Source organism: Coregonus lavaretus, assembly GCF_964263955.1.
Source record: "Coregonus lavaretus genome assembly, chromosome: 40".
NCBI classification, from domain to species: domain Eukaryota; kingdom Metazoa; phylum Chordata; class Actinopteri; order Salmoniformes; family Salmonidae; genus Coregonus; species Coregonus lavaretus.
The window spans coordinates 9955704-9982370 of record NC_140027.1 but is presented as its reverse complement, the minus strand read 5'-3'; the positions used below and the strand labels follow the sequence as shown (position 1 = coordinate 9982370).

At 41.6% G+C, this 26667-nt stretch overlaps 1 protein-coding gene across 1 annotated transcript in view; it reads left to right on the top strand.

Moving 5' to 3' along the window:
- Positions 1-1071: 1071 nt before the first annotated feature.
- The window catches only part of egln1b (egl-9 family hypoxia-inducible factor 1b), a 34108-nt gene continuing 8512 nt past the window's right edge, over positions 1072-26667 (top strand). Inside the window, exons 1-2 of the mRNA XM_084157076.1 lie at positions 1072-2121; positions 20418-20537. Coding sequence (XP_084013202.1) covers positions 1348-2121; positions 20418-20537 — 894 coding nt within the window. The 5' untranslated portion in view covers positions 1072-1347. The remainder of the gene's footprint in view (positions 2122-20417; positions 20538-26667) is intronic.

Below are 26667 nucleotides of genomic sequence, written 5' to 3'. Positions count from 1 at the left end.
AAAATATTTTTGTTGTTGTTGATATTTAACTATATTTCAAGTGCATGCTCAACTTTTTAAATGCCCAAACACCCTTCTATTCCAAAGTTGAGCATTATAATTTTGACTTCAGCAATGATACACTTCCAATTCATAGTTTATTATAACTCTGGAGACAGTAAGGTTGCAGGTTGCTCTTCCTTGTCTTTACAGTGAAACACATTCATGTGTTCCTCTTCGGGAGAGGTGAAGGTTGAGTGCTATATGAGGTCCTCCTCTCTAAAAGGACTGAAGCCAACTGTGTACGTGCAGCCGGACTCAGTTCCAACAGTTCCTGTCCGAGTGCCAGTATTTACCAAGCAGGTGTTCAACTCGGTTTAATATTAATCCTCATTTATTATATGCTGCTGGTGCAGTGGAATTTCTAGGTAAAGGAACATGACTTTTCGCCAGTATCTATTTTCAGTGAATGAGTCAAACATCAATGGGTAGTGAATTGCTGTCAACAGTTTTGATAAGGTGTCATTACGGTCCAGGTATTTCTGGTTTATGATGTAGGAGTTATATTTCTGGTTTATGATTATATTATATTCATAATGTAGCATCATATGTTTAAAATCAACTCTGAATATATTGTTTTTTAATGTTAGGCTATAGTCACTCTTCATTCAAGTATAAAGTGAATTTGATGAATGACAGCATATTTGGATGAGTGTCCACAAATAGGCTAACTTCATATTGTAAATTAACAAAGCTTCATTGCGGTTGGAAACACTTTTATATTTAACGATGAGAAGAACATTGTGAACATCAAATGTACCTAAGGACTTCATAACACATTCATAACACATTCATAAGCAGTATACATAACATGCTTATGTAAACAAGCACTTTAACTTTAACTGAAAATATAAAATAATGAGTGGTTATAAGTTAATAAAGATCCGAATGAGAAAAACAACAACGAATTCTAAAAAACTGCACGCTTTGTTTCAACCTTATGAATGGGCCTTGGGCCTCAGCGGTTGGCCCTGCCCTCGTTATGCTGACGTCAGGGGTTGTCTTACTTTGGACTACGTGTGGAGTGAAGTTGGGGGGGGGGGGCGCGTAGGCGCCATGCGACTCGAGCGGAACGACACACTGCAAAATAGTCAGACAATTCGTTATGACGCGCTCAACAGTATTTAATCTACTACGAAACACAAAAGGAGGGCAATTCAGCACATGTGATGAAATAATTATTTCGCAGGAATGCCGCCGCTCTACAATTTCGTTTCTATTGTTTTAGGACTAGGAGTCTTCTAAACTTGGACGGTAGCAGCGGGTGAAAAGAGCTTGGTTTAAAGGGGCGCTCGCTCTGACATAAGCATGGAGAAGGAGAGAGCAAATGAATTTGACAGGGACCAGCAGTATTGTGAGCTTTGTGGAAAGATGGAAAACCTGCTTAAATGTGGACGGTGTCGGAACTCTTTCTACTGTAGTAAAGAACACCAGAAAGCGGACTGGAAGAAGCACAAGCAGTTTTGTAAAGAGGCCGAGAAACCTCAGTGTCAGCGGCAGCCCGAATCAACACAACAGCCCGTACGGACTGCGAAAGGAGGGCAAGACAGGCAGCTTAAAAAGAAAAGCACCGACGAACAGAATGACACAGCTTCTCAGAGCACCACAAACACTGGGCCTTCAAATCCGCCGACAGATGGCGAAAGAATGAAAGATTTTATCACTTCGGTAACTTGCTCGGGTAGTGTGTCTGACAGCAAGCAGACTGGGGAAGGAATTAAGCTCAGCTCTAAAACCAACGGACAAATGAGGTCCCCCCCGCAAAAACTGGCTATGGACTATATCGTTCCATGTATGAGTAAGCATGGCATCTGTGTTGTTGACAATTTCCTTGGAGAAGAGACTGGACTGAGTATTTTGGAGGATGTGAGAGCCCTCCACAAGACTGGTAAATTTACTGACGGACAGTTGGTTATTCAAAGAAGTGACTCCACTAAAGATATACGAGGAGACAAAATAACCTGGACTGAAGGAAGAGAGCCTGGTTGTGAGAAGATAGCCTTTCTCATGAGTCGCATGGACGACCTGGTCCGACACTGTAATGGTAAACTGGGAAACTACAGAATAAATGGAAGGACGAAAGTAAGTAAACACTGAAAGTGAGTTGCATGTTATTAATAGATTTGAACTTATTTCAATATTTATTTATCTTCTCCAGTTAGTCCTATTTAAAAGTTATGAAAGTCTTAAACATTTCTTTTTGCAACAACATAATAATCATAATATTGAAAACAAGAATAACATATTTTAAAATGTGTAACATTAATAATAGTATGAATATGGTATCATATTAATGATACTATTATAAGAATATATAATACATATACTTCTATGATAACATATAGGCCTATTCTTAATATAATAATTAATAAGGGTAAGCCTATACAGTGCATTCGAACAGTATTCAGAATGATACTATTATAAGAATATATAATACATATACTTCTATGATAACATATAGGCCTATTCTTAATATAATAATTAATAAGGGTAGGCCTATACAGTGCATTCGGACAGTATTCAGAATGATACTATTATAAGAATATATAATACATATACTTCTATGATAACATATAGGCCTATTCTTAATATAATAATTAATAAGGGTAGGCCTATACAGTGCATTCGGACAGTATTCAGACACCTTGACTTTTTCCACATTTTGTAAAGTTACAGTCTTATTCTAAAATTGATTAAATTGACCCCCCCCCCCCCCCCTCATCAATCTACACACAATACCCTATAATGACAAAGCAAGAACAGTTACGAAATCTTTGCAAATGTATTACAAAGAAAAAACGTCAATATCACATTTACATAAGTATTCAGACCTTTTACTCAGTACTTTGTTGAAGCACCTTTGGCAGCGATTACAGCCTTGAGTGTTCTTGGGTATGACACTACAAGCTTGACACACATGTATTTGGGGAGTTTCTCCCATTCTTCTCTGCAGATCCTCTCAAGCTCTGTCAGGTTGGATGGGGAGCGTCGCTGCACAACTACTTTCAGGTCTCTCCAGAGTCTCCCAGTCCCTGCCGCTGAAAAACATCCCCACAGCATGATGCTGCCACCACCATGCTTCACCGTGGGGATGGTGGCAGGTTTCCTCCAGGCGTGACGCTTGGCATTCAGGCCAAAGAGTTCAAGCTTGGTTTCATCAGACCAGAGAATCTTGTTTCTCATGGTCTGAGAGTCCTTTAGGTGCCTTTTGGCAAACTCCAAGCGGGCTGTCATATGCCTTTTACTGAGAAGTGGCTTCTGTCTGGCCACTCTACCATAAAGGCCTGATTGGTGGAGTGCTGCAGAATGGTTGTTCTCCTGGAAGGTTCTCCCATCTCCACAGAGGAACTCTGGAGCTCTGTCAAAATCAAATCAAATGTATTGGTCACATACACATGGTTAGCAGATGTTATTGCAAGTGTAGCGAAATGCTTGTGCTTCTAGTTCCGACAGTGCAGCAATATCTAGCAAGTAATATCTAACAGTTCCACAACAAAAACCTAATACACACAGATCTAAGTAAAGGAATGGAATAAGAATATATAAATATATGGATGAGCAATGTCATTGTCAGAGTGGCATAGGCTAAGATGCAATAGATAGTATAGAATACAGTATATACATATGAGATGGGTAATGCAAGATATGTAAACATTAAAGTGGCATTATTAAAGTGACTAGTTGTTCCATTTATTAAAGTGGCCAGTGATTTTGAAGTCTGTATGTAGGCAGCAGCCTCTCTGTGCTAGTGATGGCTGTTTAACAGTCTGATGGCCTTGAGATAAAAGCTGTTTTTCAGTCTCTCGGTCCCAGCTTTGATGCACCTGTACTCGCCTTCTGGATGATAGCAGGGTGAACAGGCAGTGGCTCGGGTGGTAGTTGTCCTTGATTATCTTTTTGGCCTTCCTGTGACATCGGGTGCTATAGGTGTCCTGGAGGGCAGGTAGTTTGCCCCCGGTGATGAGTTGGGCAGAACGCACCACCCTCTGGAGAGCTCTGCGGTTGTGGGCGGTGTGACCATCAGGTTCTTGGTCACCTCCCTGACGAAGGCCCTTCCCCCCCGATTGCTCAGTTTGGCCAGCTCTTGGAAGAGTCTTGGTGGTTCCAAACCTCTTCCATTTAAGAATGATGGAGGCCACTGTGTTCTTGGGGACCTTCAATGCTGCATACATTTTTTGGTACCCTTCCCCAGATCTGTTCCTCGACACAATCCTGTCTCGGAGCTCTACGGACAATTCCTTCGACCTCATGGCATGGTTTTTGCGCTGACATGCACTGTCAACTGTGGGACCTTATATAGACAGGTGTGTGCCTTTCCAAATCATGTCCAACCAATTGAATTTATCACAGGTGGAGTCCAATCAAGTTGTAGAAACATCTCAAGGATGATCAATGGAAACAGGATGCACCGGAGCTCAATTTCGAGTCTCATGGCAAAGAGTCTGAATACTTATGTAAATAAAGTATTTCTGTTTTTCATTTTTAGTAAATGTGCAAAAATGTGTAAAATCTGTTTTCACTTTTTTCATTATGGGATATTGTGTCTAGATGGATGAGGAAAAACATTAATTTAATCAAGTTTAGAATAAGGCTGTAACGTAACAAAATGTGGAAAAAAGGGGTCTGAATACTTTCTGAAGGCACTGTATGAACGAGAATATGAAAGTATTGTAGCGAATTCGGAAAGTTGCCCTGATATGGACTAGAACCTGGGTCCCTGCATCTGTGAGTCCAAGACCTCACACCTTACACCAAGAGTTCTGAACGTCTTGGTGATGTTGCTAGGTGTTGTACTAAGGAGCCTACACACTACCCCCATCCTGCAGAGCGGTCATAAGTCCCCTTGGAGGCTTTCTCCAACTGTTACCCAGCCAGGTCCCTGCAACTGTCAGTCAAATACCAGTAATTTAATGGGGGAAAATAATAATTGAATAGTGCACATTGCATTCCAGTGGTGGAAAAAGTACTCAATTGTCATACTTAAGTAAAAATACCTTAATAGAAAATGACACAAGTAAAAGTGAAAGTCACCCAGTAAAAGACTACTTGATTAAAAGTCTAAAAGTTTTAAATATACTTAAGTATCAAAAGTAAATGTAATTGCTAAAATATACTTAATTGTAAAAGTATAAATAATTTCAAATTCGTTATATTGAGCAATCCAGATAGCACAATTGTCTAGATTTTCAAAAATGTAATTTATGGATAGCCAGGGGCACACTCCAACACTCTGACATCCTTTACAAACGAAGCATTTGTGTTTAGTGAGTCCGCCAGATCAGAGGCAGTAGGGATGACCAAGGATGTTCTCTTGATAAGTGTGTGAATTTGACCTTTTTCCTGTCAAAATGTAACAAGTATTTTTGTGTGTCAGGGAAAATGTAAAAAGTACATTATTTTCTTTAGGAATGTAAAAGTTGTCAAAAATATATACTGACCAGAAATATAAACGCAACATGCAACAATTTCAAAGATTTTACTGAGTTACAGTTCATATAAGGAAATCAGTCAATTTAAATAAATTCATTCTATGGATTTCATATGATTGGGCAGGGGTGCAACCCTGGGTGGGCCTGGGAAGGGGAGCCAGGCCCAGCCAATCAGCATGAGTTTTTCCCCACAAAAGGGCTTTATTACAGACAGAAGTACTCCTCAGCAAATTCTCACTAACAGGGATGTAAACAAATTTGTGCACAAAATTTGAGCGAAATAAGCTTTTTGTGTATACGGAACATCTCTGGGATTTTTTATTTCAGCTCATGAAACATGGGACCAACACTTTACATGTTGCTTTTATATATATTTTTCAGTGTAAATAGTAAAGTAAAGTACAGACCCCCCCCCCCCCCCCAAAAAAAAATTACTTAAGTAGTACTTTAATGTATTTTTACTTAAGTACTTTACACCACTGCTTGAAACAAAACAAAATCAGTGTGACTCACAAGAACATTACTTGTTACTTGGTGCTTATTCAATTTTTAGATTAATTAAATATTACATTACTTTCTTAAGACTAACTATTACTACGATATGCTACTTTCCATATGCTAGGATATTTCAGTTACAGGACACAGAACAGGCAGAAAGGGGTATTCCCTATTACTAAGGATTCCAGATTCTCTTTCCCTCCATCACCACCTCTCCCTGTTTTTTGTAAGGACAATGGAGCTCTGTCATCCTAACATACAGTACCAGTCAAAAGTTTGAACACACCTACTCATTCCAGGGATTTTCTTTATTTTCACTATTTTCTACATTGTAGAATAATAGTGAAGACATCAAAACTATGAAATAACACATATGGAATCATGTAGTAACCAAAAAAGTGTTAAACAAATCAAAATATATTTTATATTTGAGATTCTTCAAAGTAGCCACCCTTTGCCTTGATGACGGCTTTGCACACTCTTGGCATTCTCTCAACCAGCTTCATGAGGTAGTCACCTGGAATGCATTTCAATTAACAGGTGTGCCTTGTTAATTTGTGGAATTTCTTTCCTTCTTAATGCATTTGAGCCAATCAGTTGTGTAGTGACAAGGTAGGGGTAGTATACAGAAGGTAGCCCTATTTGTTAAAAGACAAGTCCATATTATGGCAAGAACAGCTCAAATAAGCAAAGAGATCATTACTTTAAGACATGATGAAGCGCTATGATGAAACTGGCTCTTATGAGGACCGCCACAGGAAAGGAAGACCCAGAGTTACCTCTGCTGCAGAGGATACGTTCATTAGAGTTACCAGCCTCAGAAATTGCAGCCCAAATAAATGCTTCACAGAGTTCAAGTTACAGACACATCTAAACATCAACTGTTCAGAGGAGACCGCGTGAATCAGGCCTTCATGGTCAAATTGCTGCTAAGAAACCACTACTAAAGGACACCAATAATAAGAAGAGACTTGCTTGGGCCAAGAAACACAAGCAATGGACATTAGACCGGTGGAAATCTGTCCTTTGGTCTGAGTCCAAATTTGAGATTTTTGGTTCCAAACGCTGTGTCTTTGTGAGACGCAGAATAGGTGAACGGATGATCTCCGCATCTTCCCACCGTGAAGCATGGAGGAGGAGGAGGTGTGATGGTTACTCTGCCACTCTGTTACTCTGCCACTCCACTGGCTTCCAGTTGAAGCTCGCATCCGTTACAAGACCATGGTGCTTGCCTATGGAGCAGTGAGGGGAACGGCACCTCCGTACCTTCAGGCTCTGATCAGTCCCTACACCCAAATGAGGGCATTGCGTTCATCCACCTCTGGCCTGCTGGCTCCCCTTCCTCTGCGGAAGCATAGTTCCCGCTCAGCCCAGTCAAAACTGTTCGCTGCTCTGGCACCCCAATGGTGGAACAAGCTCCCTCACGACGCCAGGACAGCGGAGTCACTCACCACCTTCCGGAGACATTTGAAACCCCACCTCTTTAAGGAATACCTGGGATAGGATAAAGTAATCCTTTTACCCCCCCCCCAAAAAAATTTTTTTTTTGGGAAAGTGGTTATCCCACTGGCTATAGGGTGAATGCACCAATTTGTAAGTCGCTCTGGATAAGAGCGTCTGCTAAATGACGTAAATGTGCCCTTGAGCAAGGCACTTAACCCTAATTGCTCCTGTAAGTCGCTTTGGATAAGAGCGTCTGCTAAATGACTAAAATGTAAAGGTGTGGGGGTGATTTGCTGGTGACACTGTCAGTGATTTATTTAGAATTCAAGGCACACTTAACCAGCATGGCTACCACAGCATTCTGCAGCGATATGCCATCCCATCTGGTTTGCGCTTAGTGGGACTATCATTTGTTTTTCAACAGGACAATGACCAAACACACCTCCAGACTGTGTAAGGGCTATTTGACCAAGAAGGAGAGTGATGGAGTGCTGCGTCAGATGACCTGACCTCCACAATCACCCGACCTCAACCCAATTGAGATGGTTTGGGAGTGAAGGTGAAACAAGTGCTCAGCATATGTGGGAACTCCTTCAAGACTGTTGGAAAAAGCATTCCAGGTGAAGCTGGTTAAGAGAATGCCAAGAGTGTGCAGAGCTGTCATCAAGGCAAAGGGTGGCTACACAAACATTCACTCCAGTTCTGTTTGTGATATTAAGATTCTAACACCGACAGTAGCTCAGTTGGTAGAGCATGGCGTTTGCAACGCCAGGGTTGTGGGTTTGATTCCCACGGGGGGCCAGTATGAAAAAATAAAAAAATAATGTATGCACTCACTAACTGTAAGTCGCTCTGGATAAGAGCGTCTGCTAAATGACTAAAATGTAAATGTAAATATAGACTTATTTAGGAAAAGTCAAGAACGCGGGGGGGGGGGGGGGGGGCATGGCTTTAAAAATGGCAGAGTAATAAAAATGATGTAATTCATGAACAGTCAAAGTGACTGCTTTAGCGGCTCTAGTGTTAAGCCTAAAACAGATAGAAAGGATTCAGCGATGGCTGACTGTTTTTTACTCTTTGTCCGCCCTGAACAAGATTATACATGAATCTGGGAATGACGGCCAATCGCTCAGGTCCAACTAACGGCGATGGTGCGGCACACACCTGTGGGCGATGGTCGACCAATGACGGTGTTTGACTGATCGTCGGTTCCGATGCGTCCCCTACTTTATGATTGAGTTCCTGCCCTAATTTATTGCATGCCAGACCTTAAAACGCTTGGATAGGTATTTAACATATAAGCTAACCACATCATATGACATAGCCATCTGATGCCCGACTGTACAGTCAATGACATGGTACGCAACCATTGGTACATCTAGTCGGGCAGGAACTCAACCTTATACTTGTGTGTGAGATCAGTCTTCACACCTCCACCAGACAGAACTGTACTAGGGTTACAATACAGTACTGTGTAATTCATCCAGTCTATCCACACACACCAGCTGAACCACACTGCTAGTATGCACTCATTACGCCTAGTCTCTTGACAAACTTTGAAGTCTTAACCATTCTACAGTGCATTCAGAAAGTATTCAGACCCCTTGACTTTTTCCACATTTGTCATTATGGGGTATTGTGTGTTGATTGGGATTTATTTATTTTTTAATACATTTTAGAATAAGGCTGTAACATAACAAAATGTGGAAAAAGGGAAGGGGTCTCAATACTTTCCAAATGCACTGTATATAAAGTGTTGGGGTGTACTGTTCACCGGTTGACCGGTGATTCCATTTTTACAAAACAATGGAAAATAATTCAATGCAAAGCACTTCGAATACCTTCGTTTGAGCTGTATGGGGAGCAATGCAAGCGTAATTGCTGCCCTGCTCATGTCCCCTTGACTTTGGATGTGCAGCGGACCTTGGCCCTTTGCGCCTCTCTCACCAGCTGTTAATGGCACTCTACTGCCAAACTCTCATGGTTTATCATTACTTAATTCCTCAAATCTGCCCCCGTCATTAGGACTAATTCACTAAGGTATGCATCTGTTGTGTCCCCTATAGGTTCTCGCCAGGGGTTAATTGCAAAGTCCTCAAGCCCACCACTCAAGGTCAACACATGGGGCCCACCCCCTCACACAAAGTCAATGTTTTGAGGTTTGAAGATGTACCCAAAAAGTTGCTGTTATGTGCACTTATCTCCAGTTAGGAATCTGCTCAATAGGGGTTTAAAGGTAGCGGCTCAGCCAAACTGCTGAGTACAGTGGGGGAAAAAAGTATTTAGTCAGCCACCAATTGTGCAAGTTCTCCCACTTAAAAAGATGAGCGAGGCCTGTAATTTTCATCATAGGTACACGTCAACTATGATAGACAAATTGAGAAAAAAAATCCAGAAAATCACATTGTAGGATTTTTTATGAATTTATTTGCAAATTATGGTGGAAAATAAGTATTTGGTCACCTACAAACAGGCAAGATTTCTGGCTCTCACAGACCTTTAACTTCTTCTTTAAGAGGCTCCTCTGTCCTCCACTCGTTACCTGTATTAATGGCACCTGTTTGAACTTGTTATCAGTATAAAAGACACCTGTCCACAACCTCAAACAGTCACACTCCAAACTCCACTATGGCCAAGACCAAAGAGCTGTCAAAGGACACCAGAAACAAAATTGTAGACCTGCACCAGGCTGGGAAGACTGAATCTGCAATAGGTAAGCAGCTTGGTTTGAAGAAATCAACTGTGGGAGCAATTATTAGGAAATGGAAGACATACAAGACCACTGTATCGTGAGATTTTGAGTGAAAACCTCCTTCCATCAGCAAGGGCATTGAAGATGAAACATGGCCGGGTCTTTCAGCATGACAATGATCCCAAACACACCGCCCGGGCAACGAAGGAGTGGCTTCGTAAGAAGCATTTCAAGGTCCTGGAGTGGCCTAGCCAGTCTCCAGATCTCAACCCCATAGAAAATCTTTGGAGGGAGTTGAAAGTCTGTGTTGCCCAGTGACAGCCCCAAAACATCACTGCTCTAGAGGAGATCTGCATGGAGGAATGGGCCAAAATACCAGCAACAGTGTGTGAAAACCTTGTGAAGACTTACAGAAAATGTTTGACCTGTGTCATTGCCAACAAAGGGTATATAACAAAGTATTGAGAAACTTTTGTTATTGACCAAATACTTATTTTCCACCATAATTTGCAAATAAATTCATAAAAAATCCTACAATGTGATTTTCTGGAATTTTTTTCCTCATTTTGTCTGTCATAGTTGACGTGTACCTATGATGAAAATTACAGGCCTCTCTCATCTTTTTAAGTGGGAGAACTTGCACAATTGGTGGCTGACTAAATACTTTTTTTCCCCACTGTATCTTCTCTCTCTATTGTTCTGAACTCTCTGATATAAAAACTTGAGTCCATTTCTTTAAACAGGGACTTCCTGTCAGGCTGCACCCTATGCTACTGATAGGCCATATTTGAGTCATCCATCGCCAGGACGACCTTCACATTTCCTGCATGCGAGGAACGCCCCTTTACCACCAGCTTTGGGCCCTGTTGTGTTTTAGAGGACAAATGCCTTAAAGATACACTATGGAAGTTTAGTTTAAGTCAAATTTTGGCTTGGATGTTGGCTGCATGTTTCATATGCATATTATATGTTAATAAATTAATTTCCTGTTTTATAAAATCACACAAATCCATGAAAAAGTATTAGGGAAACAATGTATGCTTTTGCTCATGGTTGTGAGAAAATGTGCCTCTCTCTGTCCAGTGAGGTCATTTTTGGACAATGGGTTATTTCTGTCCATTTAGGGGACCCCTTTGGCTCAAGAGCACCTCCCGGCAGATGTCACATATAGCCTCTTTAAGTTGTTCGACCAATAGAGAAAAAATACACTGATGTGTCAGTTAGACACTGATGTAACTGCCATTTTGTTAGGGGGTGTGTCTCTGAACCCTTTAAGTTGCTTTAGCTCTCTCCACACTGTTGGCCAGCAAGGTGACTAAGTTTGTTCTGTCACAGCTGTGAAGAAGGACGACCCCTGATAGATCAGTGAGTGACTGTTTGGACTGTAGATTGGAGGGCTTCCCTTATCAGTCTCTACACACACACACAGACAGATGCACGCATGAAACTCTACTTTGTCTGCCATGGAAAACAGTGCAGCTCTGCTTGCTTGTCACGCAAGTCCCAGATTCAAGGTTTATGAACTTTACGTCTGGGTGTCTAACCAAACAAACAACTTCTAAACTACTCTGAGAATGTTGCTTTTGGAGCCCCTAACATGCTCTGTGTCTTGATGTAATGTATCTTCTATCTGTAATGATTGGTTCTGTGGTTGACATGTGGGGAATGCAAACACAACATTTCACTACAAGCAAAGCCTGGCTTTTGTGGTACTTGAAATTGTATCTGGTGTCAAGATCTCAAAGTAATATGAAATTACTGCAATACTACACTGGAAACAACACTATGTTATGATCTTAAAGGAAAACAATCCTCTCCCTAGAGTACAGATAGGGCTTTGAAGAGAAATTTGATAGGAAGTAATCCGCCCTGCAAGCTTAAATAGTGGCTTGTTTATTTTCTATAATAATTTGATGTTTGCCTCAGTCGTCAGTTTGTGAGAAGCAAAGTAGAGTCCAGGCCTGAATGTTTAATTTGTCCATTTTCCGGGTGTTAGGCCTAAACAGTAGGAAAATAAACAGACTGACCATGATATCGTATGCCGGGTATTCAGACTCCCCGGCCATATCAGCTAACAAATCAAATTTTATTTATTTATTGTTTCCTAATTGATTGTTTTCCAGCGGTCCTGGGACTTTGCACAAATGCACTCTGTCAAGGTCTTAAAGAATAAGAAAATGTCCCCTTTCTGTGATTGCAAGGATTTGTCTTATTTGCTAAAAAAAAATCTGTGTTTTGTCGCTTTTTAAAAAATATACATTTTCATCACCCAAAGTGTTGGGAGCCTAACATGCTAAAGTTTTGTCGATTGATGGACTTTTAAAATGTGTTCATTTATCAACACTTTTCAAAGTTTTAATTTAACACTTTTCCGGGTAATTATATGTACGTGTTGAAAGTGTTTATTTGAACACTGTGGGTGTTAAAATTGCTTAGGAGATTTTCCTGTGTACTTTCCTGTTTGACAATTTAAAGGACATGTCAACTGCAATTAATAGACTCATTCCGTTGGGAACAAACGGAAGATGCTAGGCGATATTTGGAAAATGCAGAACACCAGAGACACTTTTGTTCACATTCAAGGAAATTGGCAACAGTTCAATGCAGCTGGTCCAGTGTCATCTGTCATTTTACTCAGCCGTGTCATCTCCTTGTGGCCGTGCAACAGGATGTTTGAGAAGCGCCGAAGCAGCACTTCCTGCAGACACTGATATGGGCAGCAGGGCCGTGCTGGTTTCTCTGACCATTAGCACGATAGCATGTAAGCACCTACTAGACAATGAGGAAATGCTCAAGTTACTAGGCAAAGAATTGTACACTACCCCTTTCCTCTTAACATGGACCATTGCATACATTTGGGATCCAACTGCGCTCCCTAAAGAATCTTACTTATGGGGACCTACAAAATGCAGTGGGCCACACATGGTAATGGGAAACCTATGGCATAATTCCTCCTGGTTGTGTATACTGGTGGTCTCAGGCCTCATAAAGATTCCCTTTGGTAAGTTACTGGCTGCTTTAGGATTGTTTGAGAACCAGTCCTGAAAGTTTTCCCGCCATTTTCTCCTGTCTAGGAAGCGCTATTGATTAATTTAGGGGCTTGTTTGGACGGGCATCGATGCAACGGGGTGACCCTCACAGGCTAAAGGCTAATGGGCGCTAAAACTGCAAGTTAGGGAATGTAAACAAAACAGGCTGAGAACAGTCTTAGCTCTCTAATGAGGCCAATAGATGGTTTATTCAGGGTTGTGTTCATTAGTCCATAAACTGAAAAGCTGACCAATACCGGGATGGACTACGTGGACAATAAGAAACACGCATTTCAATTTTTCGTTGCATGCCCTAATGAACACGACCCTGGTGTCTCTGGGTCTGTCAGCCTCTACTTCCTCCCTGGTGGTGGGTCGGTGCTGGAGCTCTAGCACAATTAAATGCCTAATGCCTCTATTTACATTCTACGGTGGAGATGCGCAGTCTAAGGAGAGCCCATTTTGCCCCGTTGTTTTAATTCAGAAGACTGAGGCTGCTCCATTCCCCCAGAACTCACAGTGGCACTGTAGACTCCCTGTGGAAAGTCCCCCGTCGGTACAGTCTGTGAAACTGACAGGAAATAAGAGTTTTATGTTACTCTGTTTGAGAGGTTATTTAAGAAATGTTCACGTCATAGCAACGTTAATTTTCTGTATCCTTGAGTGCTTGAACTCCTTATCTTTGCTGCAGCTCGTATGTGAAAACAAAATGAATCCTGGTCCAAATGGGTTCTCATGTGCTTCTGAAATGAAATGACGTTGCTTTACAAATGATTGGAGTGAGGCTACCGACTTTCGTCTCCAGCTGCACAGAAAGCTTTGATATTTTTTACATTTTACGTCATTTAGCAGACGCTCTTATCCAGAGCGACTTACAGTTAGTGAATACATATATATATATTTTTTATACTGGCCCCCCGTGGGAATCAAACCCACAACCCTGGCGTTGCAAACGCCATGCTCTATCAACTGAGCAACATCCCTGCCGGCCATTCCCTCCCCTACCCTGGACGACTTGTGCGCCGCCCATGAGTCTCCCGGTCACGGCCGGCTGCGACAGAGCCTGGATTCAAACCAGGATCTCTAGTGGCACAGTTAGCACTGCGATGCAGTGCCTTAGACCACTGCGCCACTCAGGAGTCTGATATGATGGCACAACTTGTAACAAATTCTTACAGTAGTGCAATGCTCTTCAATCATGATCTTGGGGGACCCACAGCTTTTGCACATTCAAGCCCCTGATAAGTTGAATGTGGTGTGTTCAGTGCTGGGATATAACAAATGTCCCCATGACCTAAATTGGGTGGGTCGCCATGACCTAAATTGTAGAACACTGCCGTAAAGAAGAGCATATTTATAGACTTTGATTGAATTGGATGTTGCATGCAATTTCAAACGTGGATGAGTTGCTTTGTGTTATAAGTGAAGTTGCATTGAAAGATTGAAAACAGTTGCTTTTTAAAACAGCTGCTTTGTGTAAATCCAGCCTAAAGCATTAAACAGTGTACATACTTCTTGAAAGTCAGTCTCATTTTAAAAGGTCGTTTTGAAGGCAGTTCAGGTCCTCCATCTCAAACGACACTGTCTGTGTCAGACAGTAACTCATGTAGCGTAAACTGCACCCTGCGGGGGTTGTGCATGACCCGTCTCAATTCTCAATTGGCTCGCTAACCTCCCTCTCTTGACCATAACAAATGTGTTTACTCCAACACCGGTTGAGCCTGGCCTGGATGCTCTTCTAGTGCCAGGGCTAGTCCCCACTCCCCGCTAGAGGAGCAACAGCCAGCTAGAAGACAGACAGCCTCACGCACCGCACGTAGCACGATCATTAAAATAAAGCCTGTCTGGATGGGCTCCAGCAGCCGTCACAGCCACCGCTGAGTTTAGATCAGTTCAGCCACTCTTCTCTCTGGAGTAGGCTTGGGCAGGATACCGTTTATACCATATACCAAAGTGGAGGCTGCTGAAGGGAGGATAATGGCTAGAACGGAGCGAATAGAATGGCATCAAACACATGGAAGGAATGTGTTTGATGTATTTGATACCATTCCACTAATTCCGCTCCAGCCATTACCACGAGCTCGTCCTCCCCAATTAAGGTGCCACCAACCTCCTGTGGTATACCGGGGTATTGGAAAAAGCCACAGGATGGTTTTTCAATACCGTCAAAACTTTTTCTAGGAAGTTTTTCAATAAATGTGAATATTTGTAGCTACCTTTTTAAGTTAATACCTGCATTCAACTTGTGTTATACGTTAGGAGATACAGTAGATTGCGTTCTTCATTTCACCTGTCACATTATTTTACATTATGAAGCTTACCGTAGTTCCCCAGAACAGTTGAGCCAGTCACGTGTTTGTTTTTAAATAGCACAGCGGGAGCCGGTGAGTCCATAGCGTTCTGTATCTATCTGCGAGTCTCAGTTGTGCGGCGCACATACGGTGATGGAATTACACTTGTAAGCAATTCACTACTAAATGTTTGCCATGAGATATCTTATAATGGCTTTCTGCCAGAAGTCCAAAACTCTGGATTGAGTTATCTGTACAGTTGCAATTTTTTCCCTGTGCTTTATATTAGCATTTAAATCCTCCTCCGTTCTTCTCCCATCTGCTCCGTGTACACATGCTGCTCTTCCTTCAGAAAAGCATGCATCACAACTTTGTTCATTTGCACAATTTCTCTTGTTTACATTCGGTAGCTACTAACTATGCTTGTATAACTTTATGAGCTTGATTTCCCTGTCTTTGCTATGTGTCATTTTTCGCTATGTGTCAATGTGATTTCGCTATTAGTTTGTGCTAATTTTGTTAGCATTCTGGTAATAGAAGCCCAATTAGCTTTTCTTGCGTTTTTAGCTCCCCCTTGTGTGCTATGCCAGTAATATCGTAAATCCCGGGATGAGAGAAGGACGGTATGACGATTTTAAAATCTGGAGACTGCCCAAGCCTACTCTGGAGGTGGCGCGGTGTCAAGAGATTGAGCAGGATGAGAGAGCAGGAGACCGCATTCTCACACGGACACACTCTCACTGAGGTGCATTCACACAGACACACATCACTTTCAAACGTTGAACCCTGCAATTACACAGAAAGACTGAAACATGCACAGACAGCCTCACCTTCAGACACACAAACACAGGAATACTCAGACATTTACACTCAGATACAGACACACTCACTCCAAGTGTGCAAAGACTGGAGTGTTGAAGTGCATTGTGCACAATGCCTACAAGTGCAATATAGCCTATTCCATTTGTGTGGCCTTATATAGTTCAGAGCTGTGACCCATTTATGCATTGTGCCTACTGTAAGCGAGTACCTCGCTCCAATACATGTATATTACATAACGCATACATTGGCTTTCTCACGTCTGCTTGCAGCACTGCGGTAGAAAATGTAACTGATCACCATCAACTTTATAAACATAAAACATTAATTAAACCTCTGGAAAATAAAGTAACAAGAGCATCCATTTCAGGTCACAGTTACCAAATTACCCTCAACCCCCTATAACAGTCCTTTTTTTTGTAGTTATTTAGCAGACGCTCTTATCCAGAGCGACTTACAGTTAGTGAGTGCATACATTTTCATACTGGCCCCCCGTGGGAATCGAACCCACAACCCTGGCGTTGCAAACGCCATGCTCTACCAATTGAGCTACACGGGGCCACGTGTTATGCATATTAAGTGCTTACAGTATGAGATGTGTGTTGCGTTTTGTAGACCGCTGTCCCAAAATCACAGTTGGAGGATTCCCGGATTCAGGAGCGAATGAGCAGGAAATCTGTAATCCTCCAACCAGGATTTCTAGAAAATAAGAATTTATTGAACGTTTTTGCAACCCTAGGTTTTGTACGGCCACTGTCTGCATGAAGGCGGTATGGCTGCCAACCCCCTTTTCTCTCCATTCACCTGCCCTCTGTCAATGGAGGCACTTGAGAAATCACTCTTGCACAGCATAGAGGAGGCATAGCATGGCATGCGAAACACGACCACCAGAAACCAAATGACACAAAGCCCACGTCTCACCACCCCCATCTCGCACTGAGCAAAACCTCTCTGACGCACTTCAGCCCCTCTTTACGCACTCCATGTCTTCAAATGGCATCTGATGTTATCTTCCCCATGTACCCGTTCACTCCCCCCTGACTTGCGTCAGCCCTCGGCGCTGTGTTGGCTTTGTCCCGACTCGTCTTTTGTTTTGGTCTGCGTGTGTCGGTGTTTCCCTCCTTTTCGAGCTCAGCTTGCACCTGCCAGCAGGAAAAGCGCTAATGGTTGGATAACAGCTGAAATAATGGCGAGTGGATTGTGGGGGCTGTCATCTGTCATGCATAGCCTGTCACTGACTGCCGGCTGCAGCGTGGAGATCACTCTACGGAATCCGAGGGCGAGCGCGGCGAGATCGAAGCAGCGTCATTCATATAAAAAAATGTTTTCATTTAAGTCATTTAGCCGAAGCTCTTATCCAGAGTGCCTTACAGGAGCATTTAGGGTTAAGTGCCTTGCCCAAGGGCACATCAACAGATTTTTCACCTAATCGCCTCTTGGATTGGAACCAGTGACCTTTCGGTTACTGGCCCAAAGAGGGCCCCGCTAGGCTACCTGCCGCCCTATCCTGGTGAGTTAAGCAGAAACATTCTAACAATAGCAGTGGGCCCGCTTTCCCAACGTTCCGACCTCGACATTCCAAAACTTTGGAGGACGGATTGTTCTGTTGTGCAAAAAAAACAAAACAAGACCTTGGTTATCACCAACTCTGGCTGCTTCACGGCACGGTCTCCACACAGACAGACAACCACACACACACACTCACACTCAAACTCACAGCTATGATCACCACCACCGCCTATCCCAGTTAGACTCAAGGTCTGACCCAGAGCGCCGCTGACCTATTTCGTGACCTCAGACCCCCTTTCCTCTCTTTGATTTCCTTTGTTTTGCGTGCGGGCCTCTCTTAAATAAAAAGACGAGGGGGTTTCCGCCATCTGGAAATGACCCTGACGGAGAGGCGTGAACGGGAGACGTGCAGAACATCCTGGTGGTTAACAGCCTCCCGTCCACCTCTCCCCTCAATCTCACCCCTCAGTCCTCCTCCCTCCTCCACAGTTGGAAAAGAGATCAGAAGGCCTTCCAGGTCACAAATAAACACATACAGAGAGGGCCAGCAATCTGGGGTAAATGGCAGTGTAAGCAGTCTCATGTCATAGTATCATACAGTCCTGTGGGGTGGTGGTGGGGGGGGGGGTGTTGTGGGTTACACTCTGGCCCTTGTTGACAGTCTAAGAACCTATCGGAATCCTGTTATCAGTTTAGCATAGTTATGATTATTGTAGAACATAATTGAAGAGGACTTGTGATAGGAACTTGACAGGGATATTGTTTGGAAAGCAGTTCCAACTTCGGAATTGAAAGGTAACAGATTTGTAGCATCAATGTCTTCTGTTTCTGTGATTAGATATGAAATATATACGGTAACACTTTATTTGGATAGTCCCAAATAAATGGTTTGTGTATGATTTGTAGATGTTCAGTAGATGTTCAATAACTGTCAACAACATTTCAACTAACTATCCACTAACCCCAGCCCTAATCTTAACCTTAGCAAGCAGTTGCTTATCAACAGATAGTTGTCCCCCATGATTAAATGAGTCACCGTCCGTTAATACGCTCGTTCGTCACACGCGATATCTCAGACACCACTGGACCGACTTTGACGAAACTTGTGTGAATGATGTGTCTTGCAATAGAGATCCGGTATTTACAAAATTACATTGATTGGCCAGATGGTGGCGCTATAACAGGCTATAAAATTTTTGCCTCAGGGACCAAGGAATTTTCCACCCTTTAGAATTTTGTGAAAAACATTTCAAACGCTACTCCTATGGCACCGAATGACCTATCTACACAAAACTTGATATTTGGCATCTATGGACAAAAGTCTCTCAACGCAATATTTTCCAGACTAGTACCTAAAACAACATGGCCGCTATTGACCAATAAACATTCTGGTCTGGTACATTAATGCATATAAATCAGTCAAGGATATTCGTATTGTAACAAAATTCAGTACACATGTTGCAAACACTTTCAAGACACAACATATGCAAGAACATTCATATTGACTACATGGTGGCGCTATAATGGGCACATATCTCTTGATCTGTTTGACTCCGAGTGATGAAATTTGGCACACACGCTCAGGGATACGAGTCTAGCTAACCCACGTGATATCTCAGACACCACTGGCCCGATTTTGATTAAACTTGGGTGAATGATGCATCTTGCCAAAGAGATTTGTAATTTATAAAATTACACTGATTGGCCCAAGGGGTGCGCTGAATCATTCGTGGGGGAAGGCATGTTTACTGTTGCCTTGTTTGTTGAAAGTTTGACCATCTGTACTTTCAAGTTGTATTGTCACGTGCACAAGTACAGTGAAATGCCTTTTTTGCAAGCTCTTTCCTAACAATGAATTAATCAATATCAGAGCACAATGCCATCTCTTTTGATCTGTAGATTATCTATATGGGACTATCCAAATAAAGTCAGACAAAATATACTACTTTGCGACTACTCAATTGTAGCCTATGTCCTTGGAAGTACTATACTATCTCCAATGACCGAGCAAAATGCATGTCCCCCCCCACTTTGTCCTGTCCCGTGGCAATACCCGAGCACCAAAAGGATGTATCCGTTTATAAAAATAAAAAAATTAAGAGGATGTATCTGTGTATATATTTTTCCACCCACGGTTTGTTACGTAACAACTTGTGCGTGTGACCCAGAGACCGACATAATAAAGGGAAAAAATGCTCGTAAGCCAACAGTTCTGACCTATTGTTTTCTAACACTTGAAGTAAAGGCCAGACCGATGACACAGCAAAAACAACTCAGCTACTCCAATTAGCCTCTTTCCTTTCAAATCAGCCCAGCAAGCGTGTCAGTCGCCTCTCTGTCTCGGCTTTCACATATCAGCAATTATGAATAACAAGTTCTCCTTTTTGTTTGTGGTTCTCTTTTTTGTTAGCATGCTTTGAACGGGAATGATTTAGTATATACTTTTTATACACATGCATTTCAATAGCAGTATTATCAATTATGAATCAACAAGACTTCTTAAATGACATGACAATTTCATAATATCAAAGATAGGAGATATGCTGTTTTATTATATGCTTAATCATGGAGAAATAGGTGTTGGGAAGCATTTTTATCTTGTGTGACAACTTTTACGACATTTTCAAAATGGCCACCCAAACTATGTCCTTCTCATGTTCTTTTTCAGGCTATGGTGGCCTGTTACCCAGGCAACGGGACTGGGTATGTACGTCACGTGGATAACCCTAACGGCGATGGGAGATGTGTAACGTGTATTTACTATCTCAATAAAGACTGGGAGGCTAAGGTATGTCAAAACAATGAACTGAAAGCAAACTATATGTCCAATATTATGTTATTTTTTTGTATGTTTTCTGCTACTAACCCAAAATTTGGCACATTACGTATTTTTCTGGTTGTAAACTGCTTCTCTGTTTGAGGAGACTTCACCGGGTAAAGAAGTATTTTTCATGACAAAATCTAGACGGCATTGGAAAGATTACATATTTTGGTCAAATTCTAACCAGTAAAAAAAAATCTGGTAACTTATTTTTCTGGTTCCTTAAAAAAAATAGTAGACCTATACAAGGCCTATTCATCAAAGATGCCATAATGACGTCATTGCAACCAGTTGTCTCTGCTGGGAACAACACTGTGGCTTTGAATATTGACTCTGTTAATTCCATGCCAGTCACCCTTTAGAGTTCAGTTTCTGGATGTAATCCCAAAGTTCACCAACCAGCCCACTAAATGAGTTTATGCGGAGGGGAGAAGCGTTGATCGATAGAGGGGAAAGGGGGGTGTCTAAAGAGGTACTGACACGCTATGGATTAATCCCATACATAGTGTACACTGACTCCATTGCCTGGCTACCCAAACTCCTTACTCCAGAAACCATTGGGTTGGGCCAGAGCCAGAACACACATTGGTAAAGCGACGTTTTGAAAATGTATCATTGGCTTTGATACTCTGATTGGTTAGAGATGATCCAATCACTGATGACTTTGTTTTGTACAACACCCCTCATTTTGACGTCACTACGGACGACTTCAACGATGGCAGTCTGACTGAAGTATGTAGCGAACGAGAGAGCTGCGGAAGAATTCAGTTTGAGTCATCAGGCAACCGGCCCTATACCATATGTATGGTGTCCATATTAGGACAGCCTTTGATGGACAAATCAGAGGGACACGAACACCTTGTGAATCTGAAGCTGTCCTAATATGGCAACCATACATGCTACGGTGTGACAAGTGATGACAAAATAACTTTCTGACATGGCTGACTATGGAGTCCTGTTGGGACGGAATACATGTAATGGACACATGTCAATTGCACAAATAATGCACACAATCCCACAGGCATTCATACACCAAAGGTGGTGGTAGTAACTGCTAGAACAAACCCCAGGGCTACCACTAGAACATTGTGATTGCAGGTGGAAACTATGCTGGAATGGGGATGACAGGCAAGCAGCTCCTCTCACACTCCCACTCTGACGTTGTAGGCCTTAATTCTAATCCGATAGCGTCCTCCCTTCTCTTTCCCCCTTATCTTTGCCTTTGCTGACCCTCCTCTCAGATCTGAAACAATTCATTTGAATAGGGAGATATGGAGTTATCAGTTTGGAATACACTAGTGGGGTCATATAGTAGGGCTGCAGCCTAGGTCCTCGTAAAAAAATAATGGATATACTGTAGGGTGGAATGAGGTAACAATAGAACACTGTGGTGTAACAATTATCAAGGGATCCTTGTGAAAAATGCACTCTTGTTGATTCCAGTGGCATCAATGGTGACAACAGACTTCATGTCTTGTAAAGGGACTTGACACTCCAAAATGTCAGTTTGTCAGACGTTTTCAAACCTCAAAAGCGGTCATTTCTTTCCATATATCCACATCCCAGGCCATCTGTTTAGTAGATCCAGCTTTATGCCACAATACATTCATGGAAAAGATAGGCACCATTTAATTAGAGGTTTTGCTGCGGGGCTTACAGTGGGGAAAAAAAGTATTTAGTCAGCCACCAATTGTGCAAGTTCTCCCACTTAAAAAGATGAGAGAGGCCTGTAATTTTCATCATAGGTACACGTCAACTATGACAGACAAAATGAGAAGAAAATAAATCCAGAAAATCACATTGTAGGATTTTTAATGAATTTATTTGCAAATTATGGTGGAAAATAAGTATTTGGTCAATAACAAAAGTTTCTCAATACTTTGTTATATACCCTTTGTTGGCAATGACACAGGTCAAATGTTTTCTGTAAGTCTTCACAAGGTTTTCACACACTGTTGCTGGTATTTTGGCCCATTCCTCCATGCAGATATCCTCTAGAGCAGTGATGTTTTGGGGCTGTCGCTGGGCAACACGGACTTTCAACTCCCTCCAAAGATTTTCTATGGGGTTGAGATCTGGAGACTGGCTAGGCCACTCCAGGACCTTGAAATGCTTCTTACGAAGCCACTCCTTCGTTGCCCGGGCGGTGTGTTTGGGATCATTGTCATGCTGAAAGACCCAGCCACGTTTCATCTTCAATGCCCTTGCTGATGGAAGGAGGTTTTCACTCAAAATCTCACGATACATGGCCCCATTCATTCTTTCCTTTACACGGATCAGTCGTCCTGGTCCCTTTGCAGAAAAACAGCCCCAAAGCATGATGTTTCCACCCCCATGCTTCACAGTAGGTATGGTGTTCTTTGGATGCAACTCAGCATTCTTTGTCCTCCAAACATGACGAGTTGAGTTTTTACCAAAAAGTTATATTTTGGTTTCATCTGACCATATGACATTCTCCCAATCCTCTTCTGGATCATCCAAATGCACTCTAGCAAACTTCAGATGGGCCTGGACATGTACTGGCTTAAGCAGGGGGACACGTCTGGCACTGCAGGATTTGAGTCCCTGGCGGCGTAGTGTGTTACTGATGGTAGGCTTTGTTACTTTGGTCCCAGCTTTCTGCAGGTCATTCACTAGGTCCCCCCGTGTGGTTCTTGTGATCATTTTGACCCCACGGGGTGAGATCTTGCGTGGAGCCCCAGATCGAGGGAGATTATCAGTGGTCTTGTATGTCTTCCATTTCCTAATAATTGCTCCCACAGTTGATTTCTTCAAACCAAGCTGCTTACCTATTGCAGATTCAGTCTTCCCAGCCTGGTGCAGGTCTACAATATTGTTTCTGGTGTCCTTTGACAGCTCTTTCGTCTTGGCCATAGTGGAGTTTGGAGTGTGACTGTTTGAGGTTGTGGGCAGGTGTCTTTTATACTGATAACAAGTTCAAACAGGTGCCATTAATACAGGTAACGAGTGGAGGACAGAGGAGCCTCTTAAAGAAGAAGTTACAGGTCTGTGAGAGCCAGAAATCTTGCTTGTTTGTAGGTGACCAAATACTTATTTTCCACCATAATTTGCAAATAAATTAATTAAAAATCCTACAATGTGATTTTCTGGAAAAAGAATTCTCAATTTGTCTGTCATAGTTGACGTGTACCTATGATGAAAATTACAGGCCTCTCTCATCTTTTTAAGTGGGAGAACTTGCACAATTGGTGGCTGACTAAATACTTTTTTTCCCCACTGTATCTTTTCCGTTAATATAGGTTTGAGGCATAAAGCTGGATCTACACAACCGATGGTTTGGGACTTCGGTTCATTTTCACATTGACATCATGTGATTAATGCTAGCTTTAAGGAGACAGGTTAAAGAAGGATTTTTAAGCCTTGAGACAATTGAGTGCCTTTGAACGGGGTATGATCTGTGCCAGGCGCACCGGTTTGTATCAAGAACTGCAATGCTGCTGCCACTTTGTGTAGCCATTAGCGATTATGCTAATGACAAGTGTATTTTGGTAGATGGAAAGGCTATCCCAAAAACCTTCTCAATTAAATGTTAACTACAAAGTAGCCTATGCTTACCTGATCATGATTATTTGCATCAACCCAGTGGCCATTTGTTTTGCAAACTCTGCAATCACATGTGCGCTACAGAAACACTGCTAAACAAACAACAAGTCCCTAGCTGTTGCACACTTGAATTAAAGGTTAACTACACTCCAAAATAAAAATGTCAAAGATCTTTTTTTATTATATTATATTTTTTTCATAAAGTAAAAAAATAAAATCACACGAAATACAAACATACACATACGAACAACAACTTACAGACGCACACAAACAATGACTACATCTCCTCTGCCCAGACCCTCATGCTCACACCCCCATCCCTAGTGCCTGCATTATTGTTTGCCACTTGGCCTGAAACTGCACCATTTTGTTTCTCTCCGTAGGCCATGCACTTTCAATATTTAAATAATAAATCATTAGATTTTTCCATTGTGTTAATGATGGCAGATTGATTGATTTCCACGTTTTTAGTATACGTTTTTTTCTAGATGAGCAGAAGAGAATCATCCAACCCATCGGGTATCTCACTACAACCCCATATGCCATGTCTTGAAATATGCAGACAGACGGATTTAAAGTACGTTTACATTGTAATACTTCTGACAGACAACTTTCTAGCTCCTCCCACAACTTCCAGACTTTATAGCATTCACATAAAGCATGGTTTATTGAGTCATTATTAGTTTTACACTTAAGACATGACTCTGCCGTTGTGCTGTAGAATTTGTGATTTTTTAATATTTTTCCTATTGCCATTATTTAGTTTCTTTACACATTAATTTTATATCCTGAGATTTTGGAGTATTCCGAAAATATTTTTAGCAATGGGGGCATTGAGTTTTCAATATTGGTCAGATATATCAGGAGATCATCTGCAGATAAGTTTAGTTTATATTCATGTTTACCAATACTGATACCTGTTACATTTGGGTCCTGTCTAATTCTTTCTGCAAGCGGCTCAATTGCCAGTGCAAACAGGAGGGGACATCCCTGTCTTGTGCCCCTTTCTAAAGCAATTTCATCAGATAATGTATTATTTGTATATCTTTTTGTTTTAGGACATTTATACAACATTTTAATTACATTTATTATTTCAGCTGGAAAGTTGAAAGCTTCCAAGTTTTTAATTGAACGTTTTGAATAGAAAAGGCCATTCAAGACGGCTGAACGCCTTTTCGGTATCAACAGCCATTATTGATAAAATCCATATCTTGTTTTTTTGCGTATTGTATTAAACTGATATGTTCTTCTATTTGTTTGTGTCTTTTTAATAAACCTTGTTTGATTGATATGTATAAAGTCTGGTAAGACTTTTGCCATTCTATTGCTTATAAGCTTTGTTATTTTATTGTCACAATGTATTAAACGTATGGGTCTATTATCAGCAGGGGACTCTCCAGAGTTTCCTGGTTTTAATATAACTGACATAACTGTTTGATACATGGGACTAGGAAGTACTGAATTGAGTGGCGTGTGTTGTCATTCGTGTAAATAGGGGGGCTATTCTGTCCCAAAATGTTAAATGGAATTCTATGGGAATGCCATCCATTCCTGGTGCTTTTCTCTGTGCAAATGTTTTAACAGTATCTAATATTTATTCTTGGGTGATCTCTGTTTTTAGTGATTCGTTTTTGTCTGCTGATAATTGCTTCAGAGTTGTTGAGTCTAAGAAGGATATACGATCCATCCAACTGTTGTTTAATTCTGATTTATATAAATGTTCATAGAAGCTTTTAAAATTGTCATTAATCACGTTGTTGTTTCTAATTACCGTTTTTGTATCTTTATCTTTTAAAATTATAACTGGTTTAGCATGTATTCATTTTGTGAGAGCTGCGAGAAATTTACCAGGTTTGTTTGCCATTTAAGTAGTACGCTTTATTTGAGTTTAACCTGTTGTCTCTCAAAAGTGGTCTCCTGATGTGCTTTGAGCATGGTTGTGGACTTAGAACATCCAATGTTGTTGTTTATCTATTAAAAAATATATTTTGATAGCGAAAAACGTTTTTTAAAACTGAAAAGAAATTGAAACTTTAAAAAACTAAACCGAGAAAACAGAATTTGGGGAAATACATATAGCTGGTTGACATCTTGCAGCTTTTGAGGTCTGAAAACATCTGACAAACTTTTATTTTAGAGTGTAATGACCCTTTAAACCTATACTGATTACTTTTGAAACCACCTACTGTTAGACTCAACAGAAGAGAAGCTGTCAGTCTTACTGCCCTGCAGGCCTGGTGTAAGATTACTAGCTAATTATGAAATTAGGACCACTTAGACTAGAGATCTTACCTGGGTCATGGGAGAAAACAGAGTGAAACGAGGAACTACCTAAACTTCTCCAATAAGGACACAGATTTTCATTTTCTGTTGCAATTAATTTCCCTACGGTGTGCCCTACTGAGCACAACCCTAAACTTGCAAATGCCTCACCATCGGAAACACACAGACAATTTTGTTATAGCCCTGAACCAGCACACCTGATTCACCTAATCAAGGGCTTGATGATTAGTTGACAAGTTAATTCAGGTGT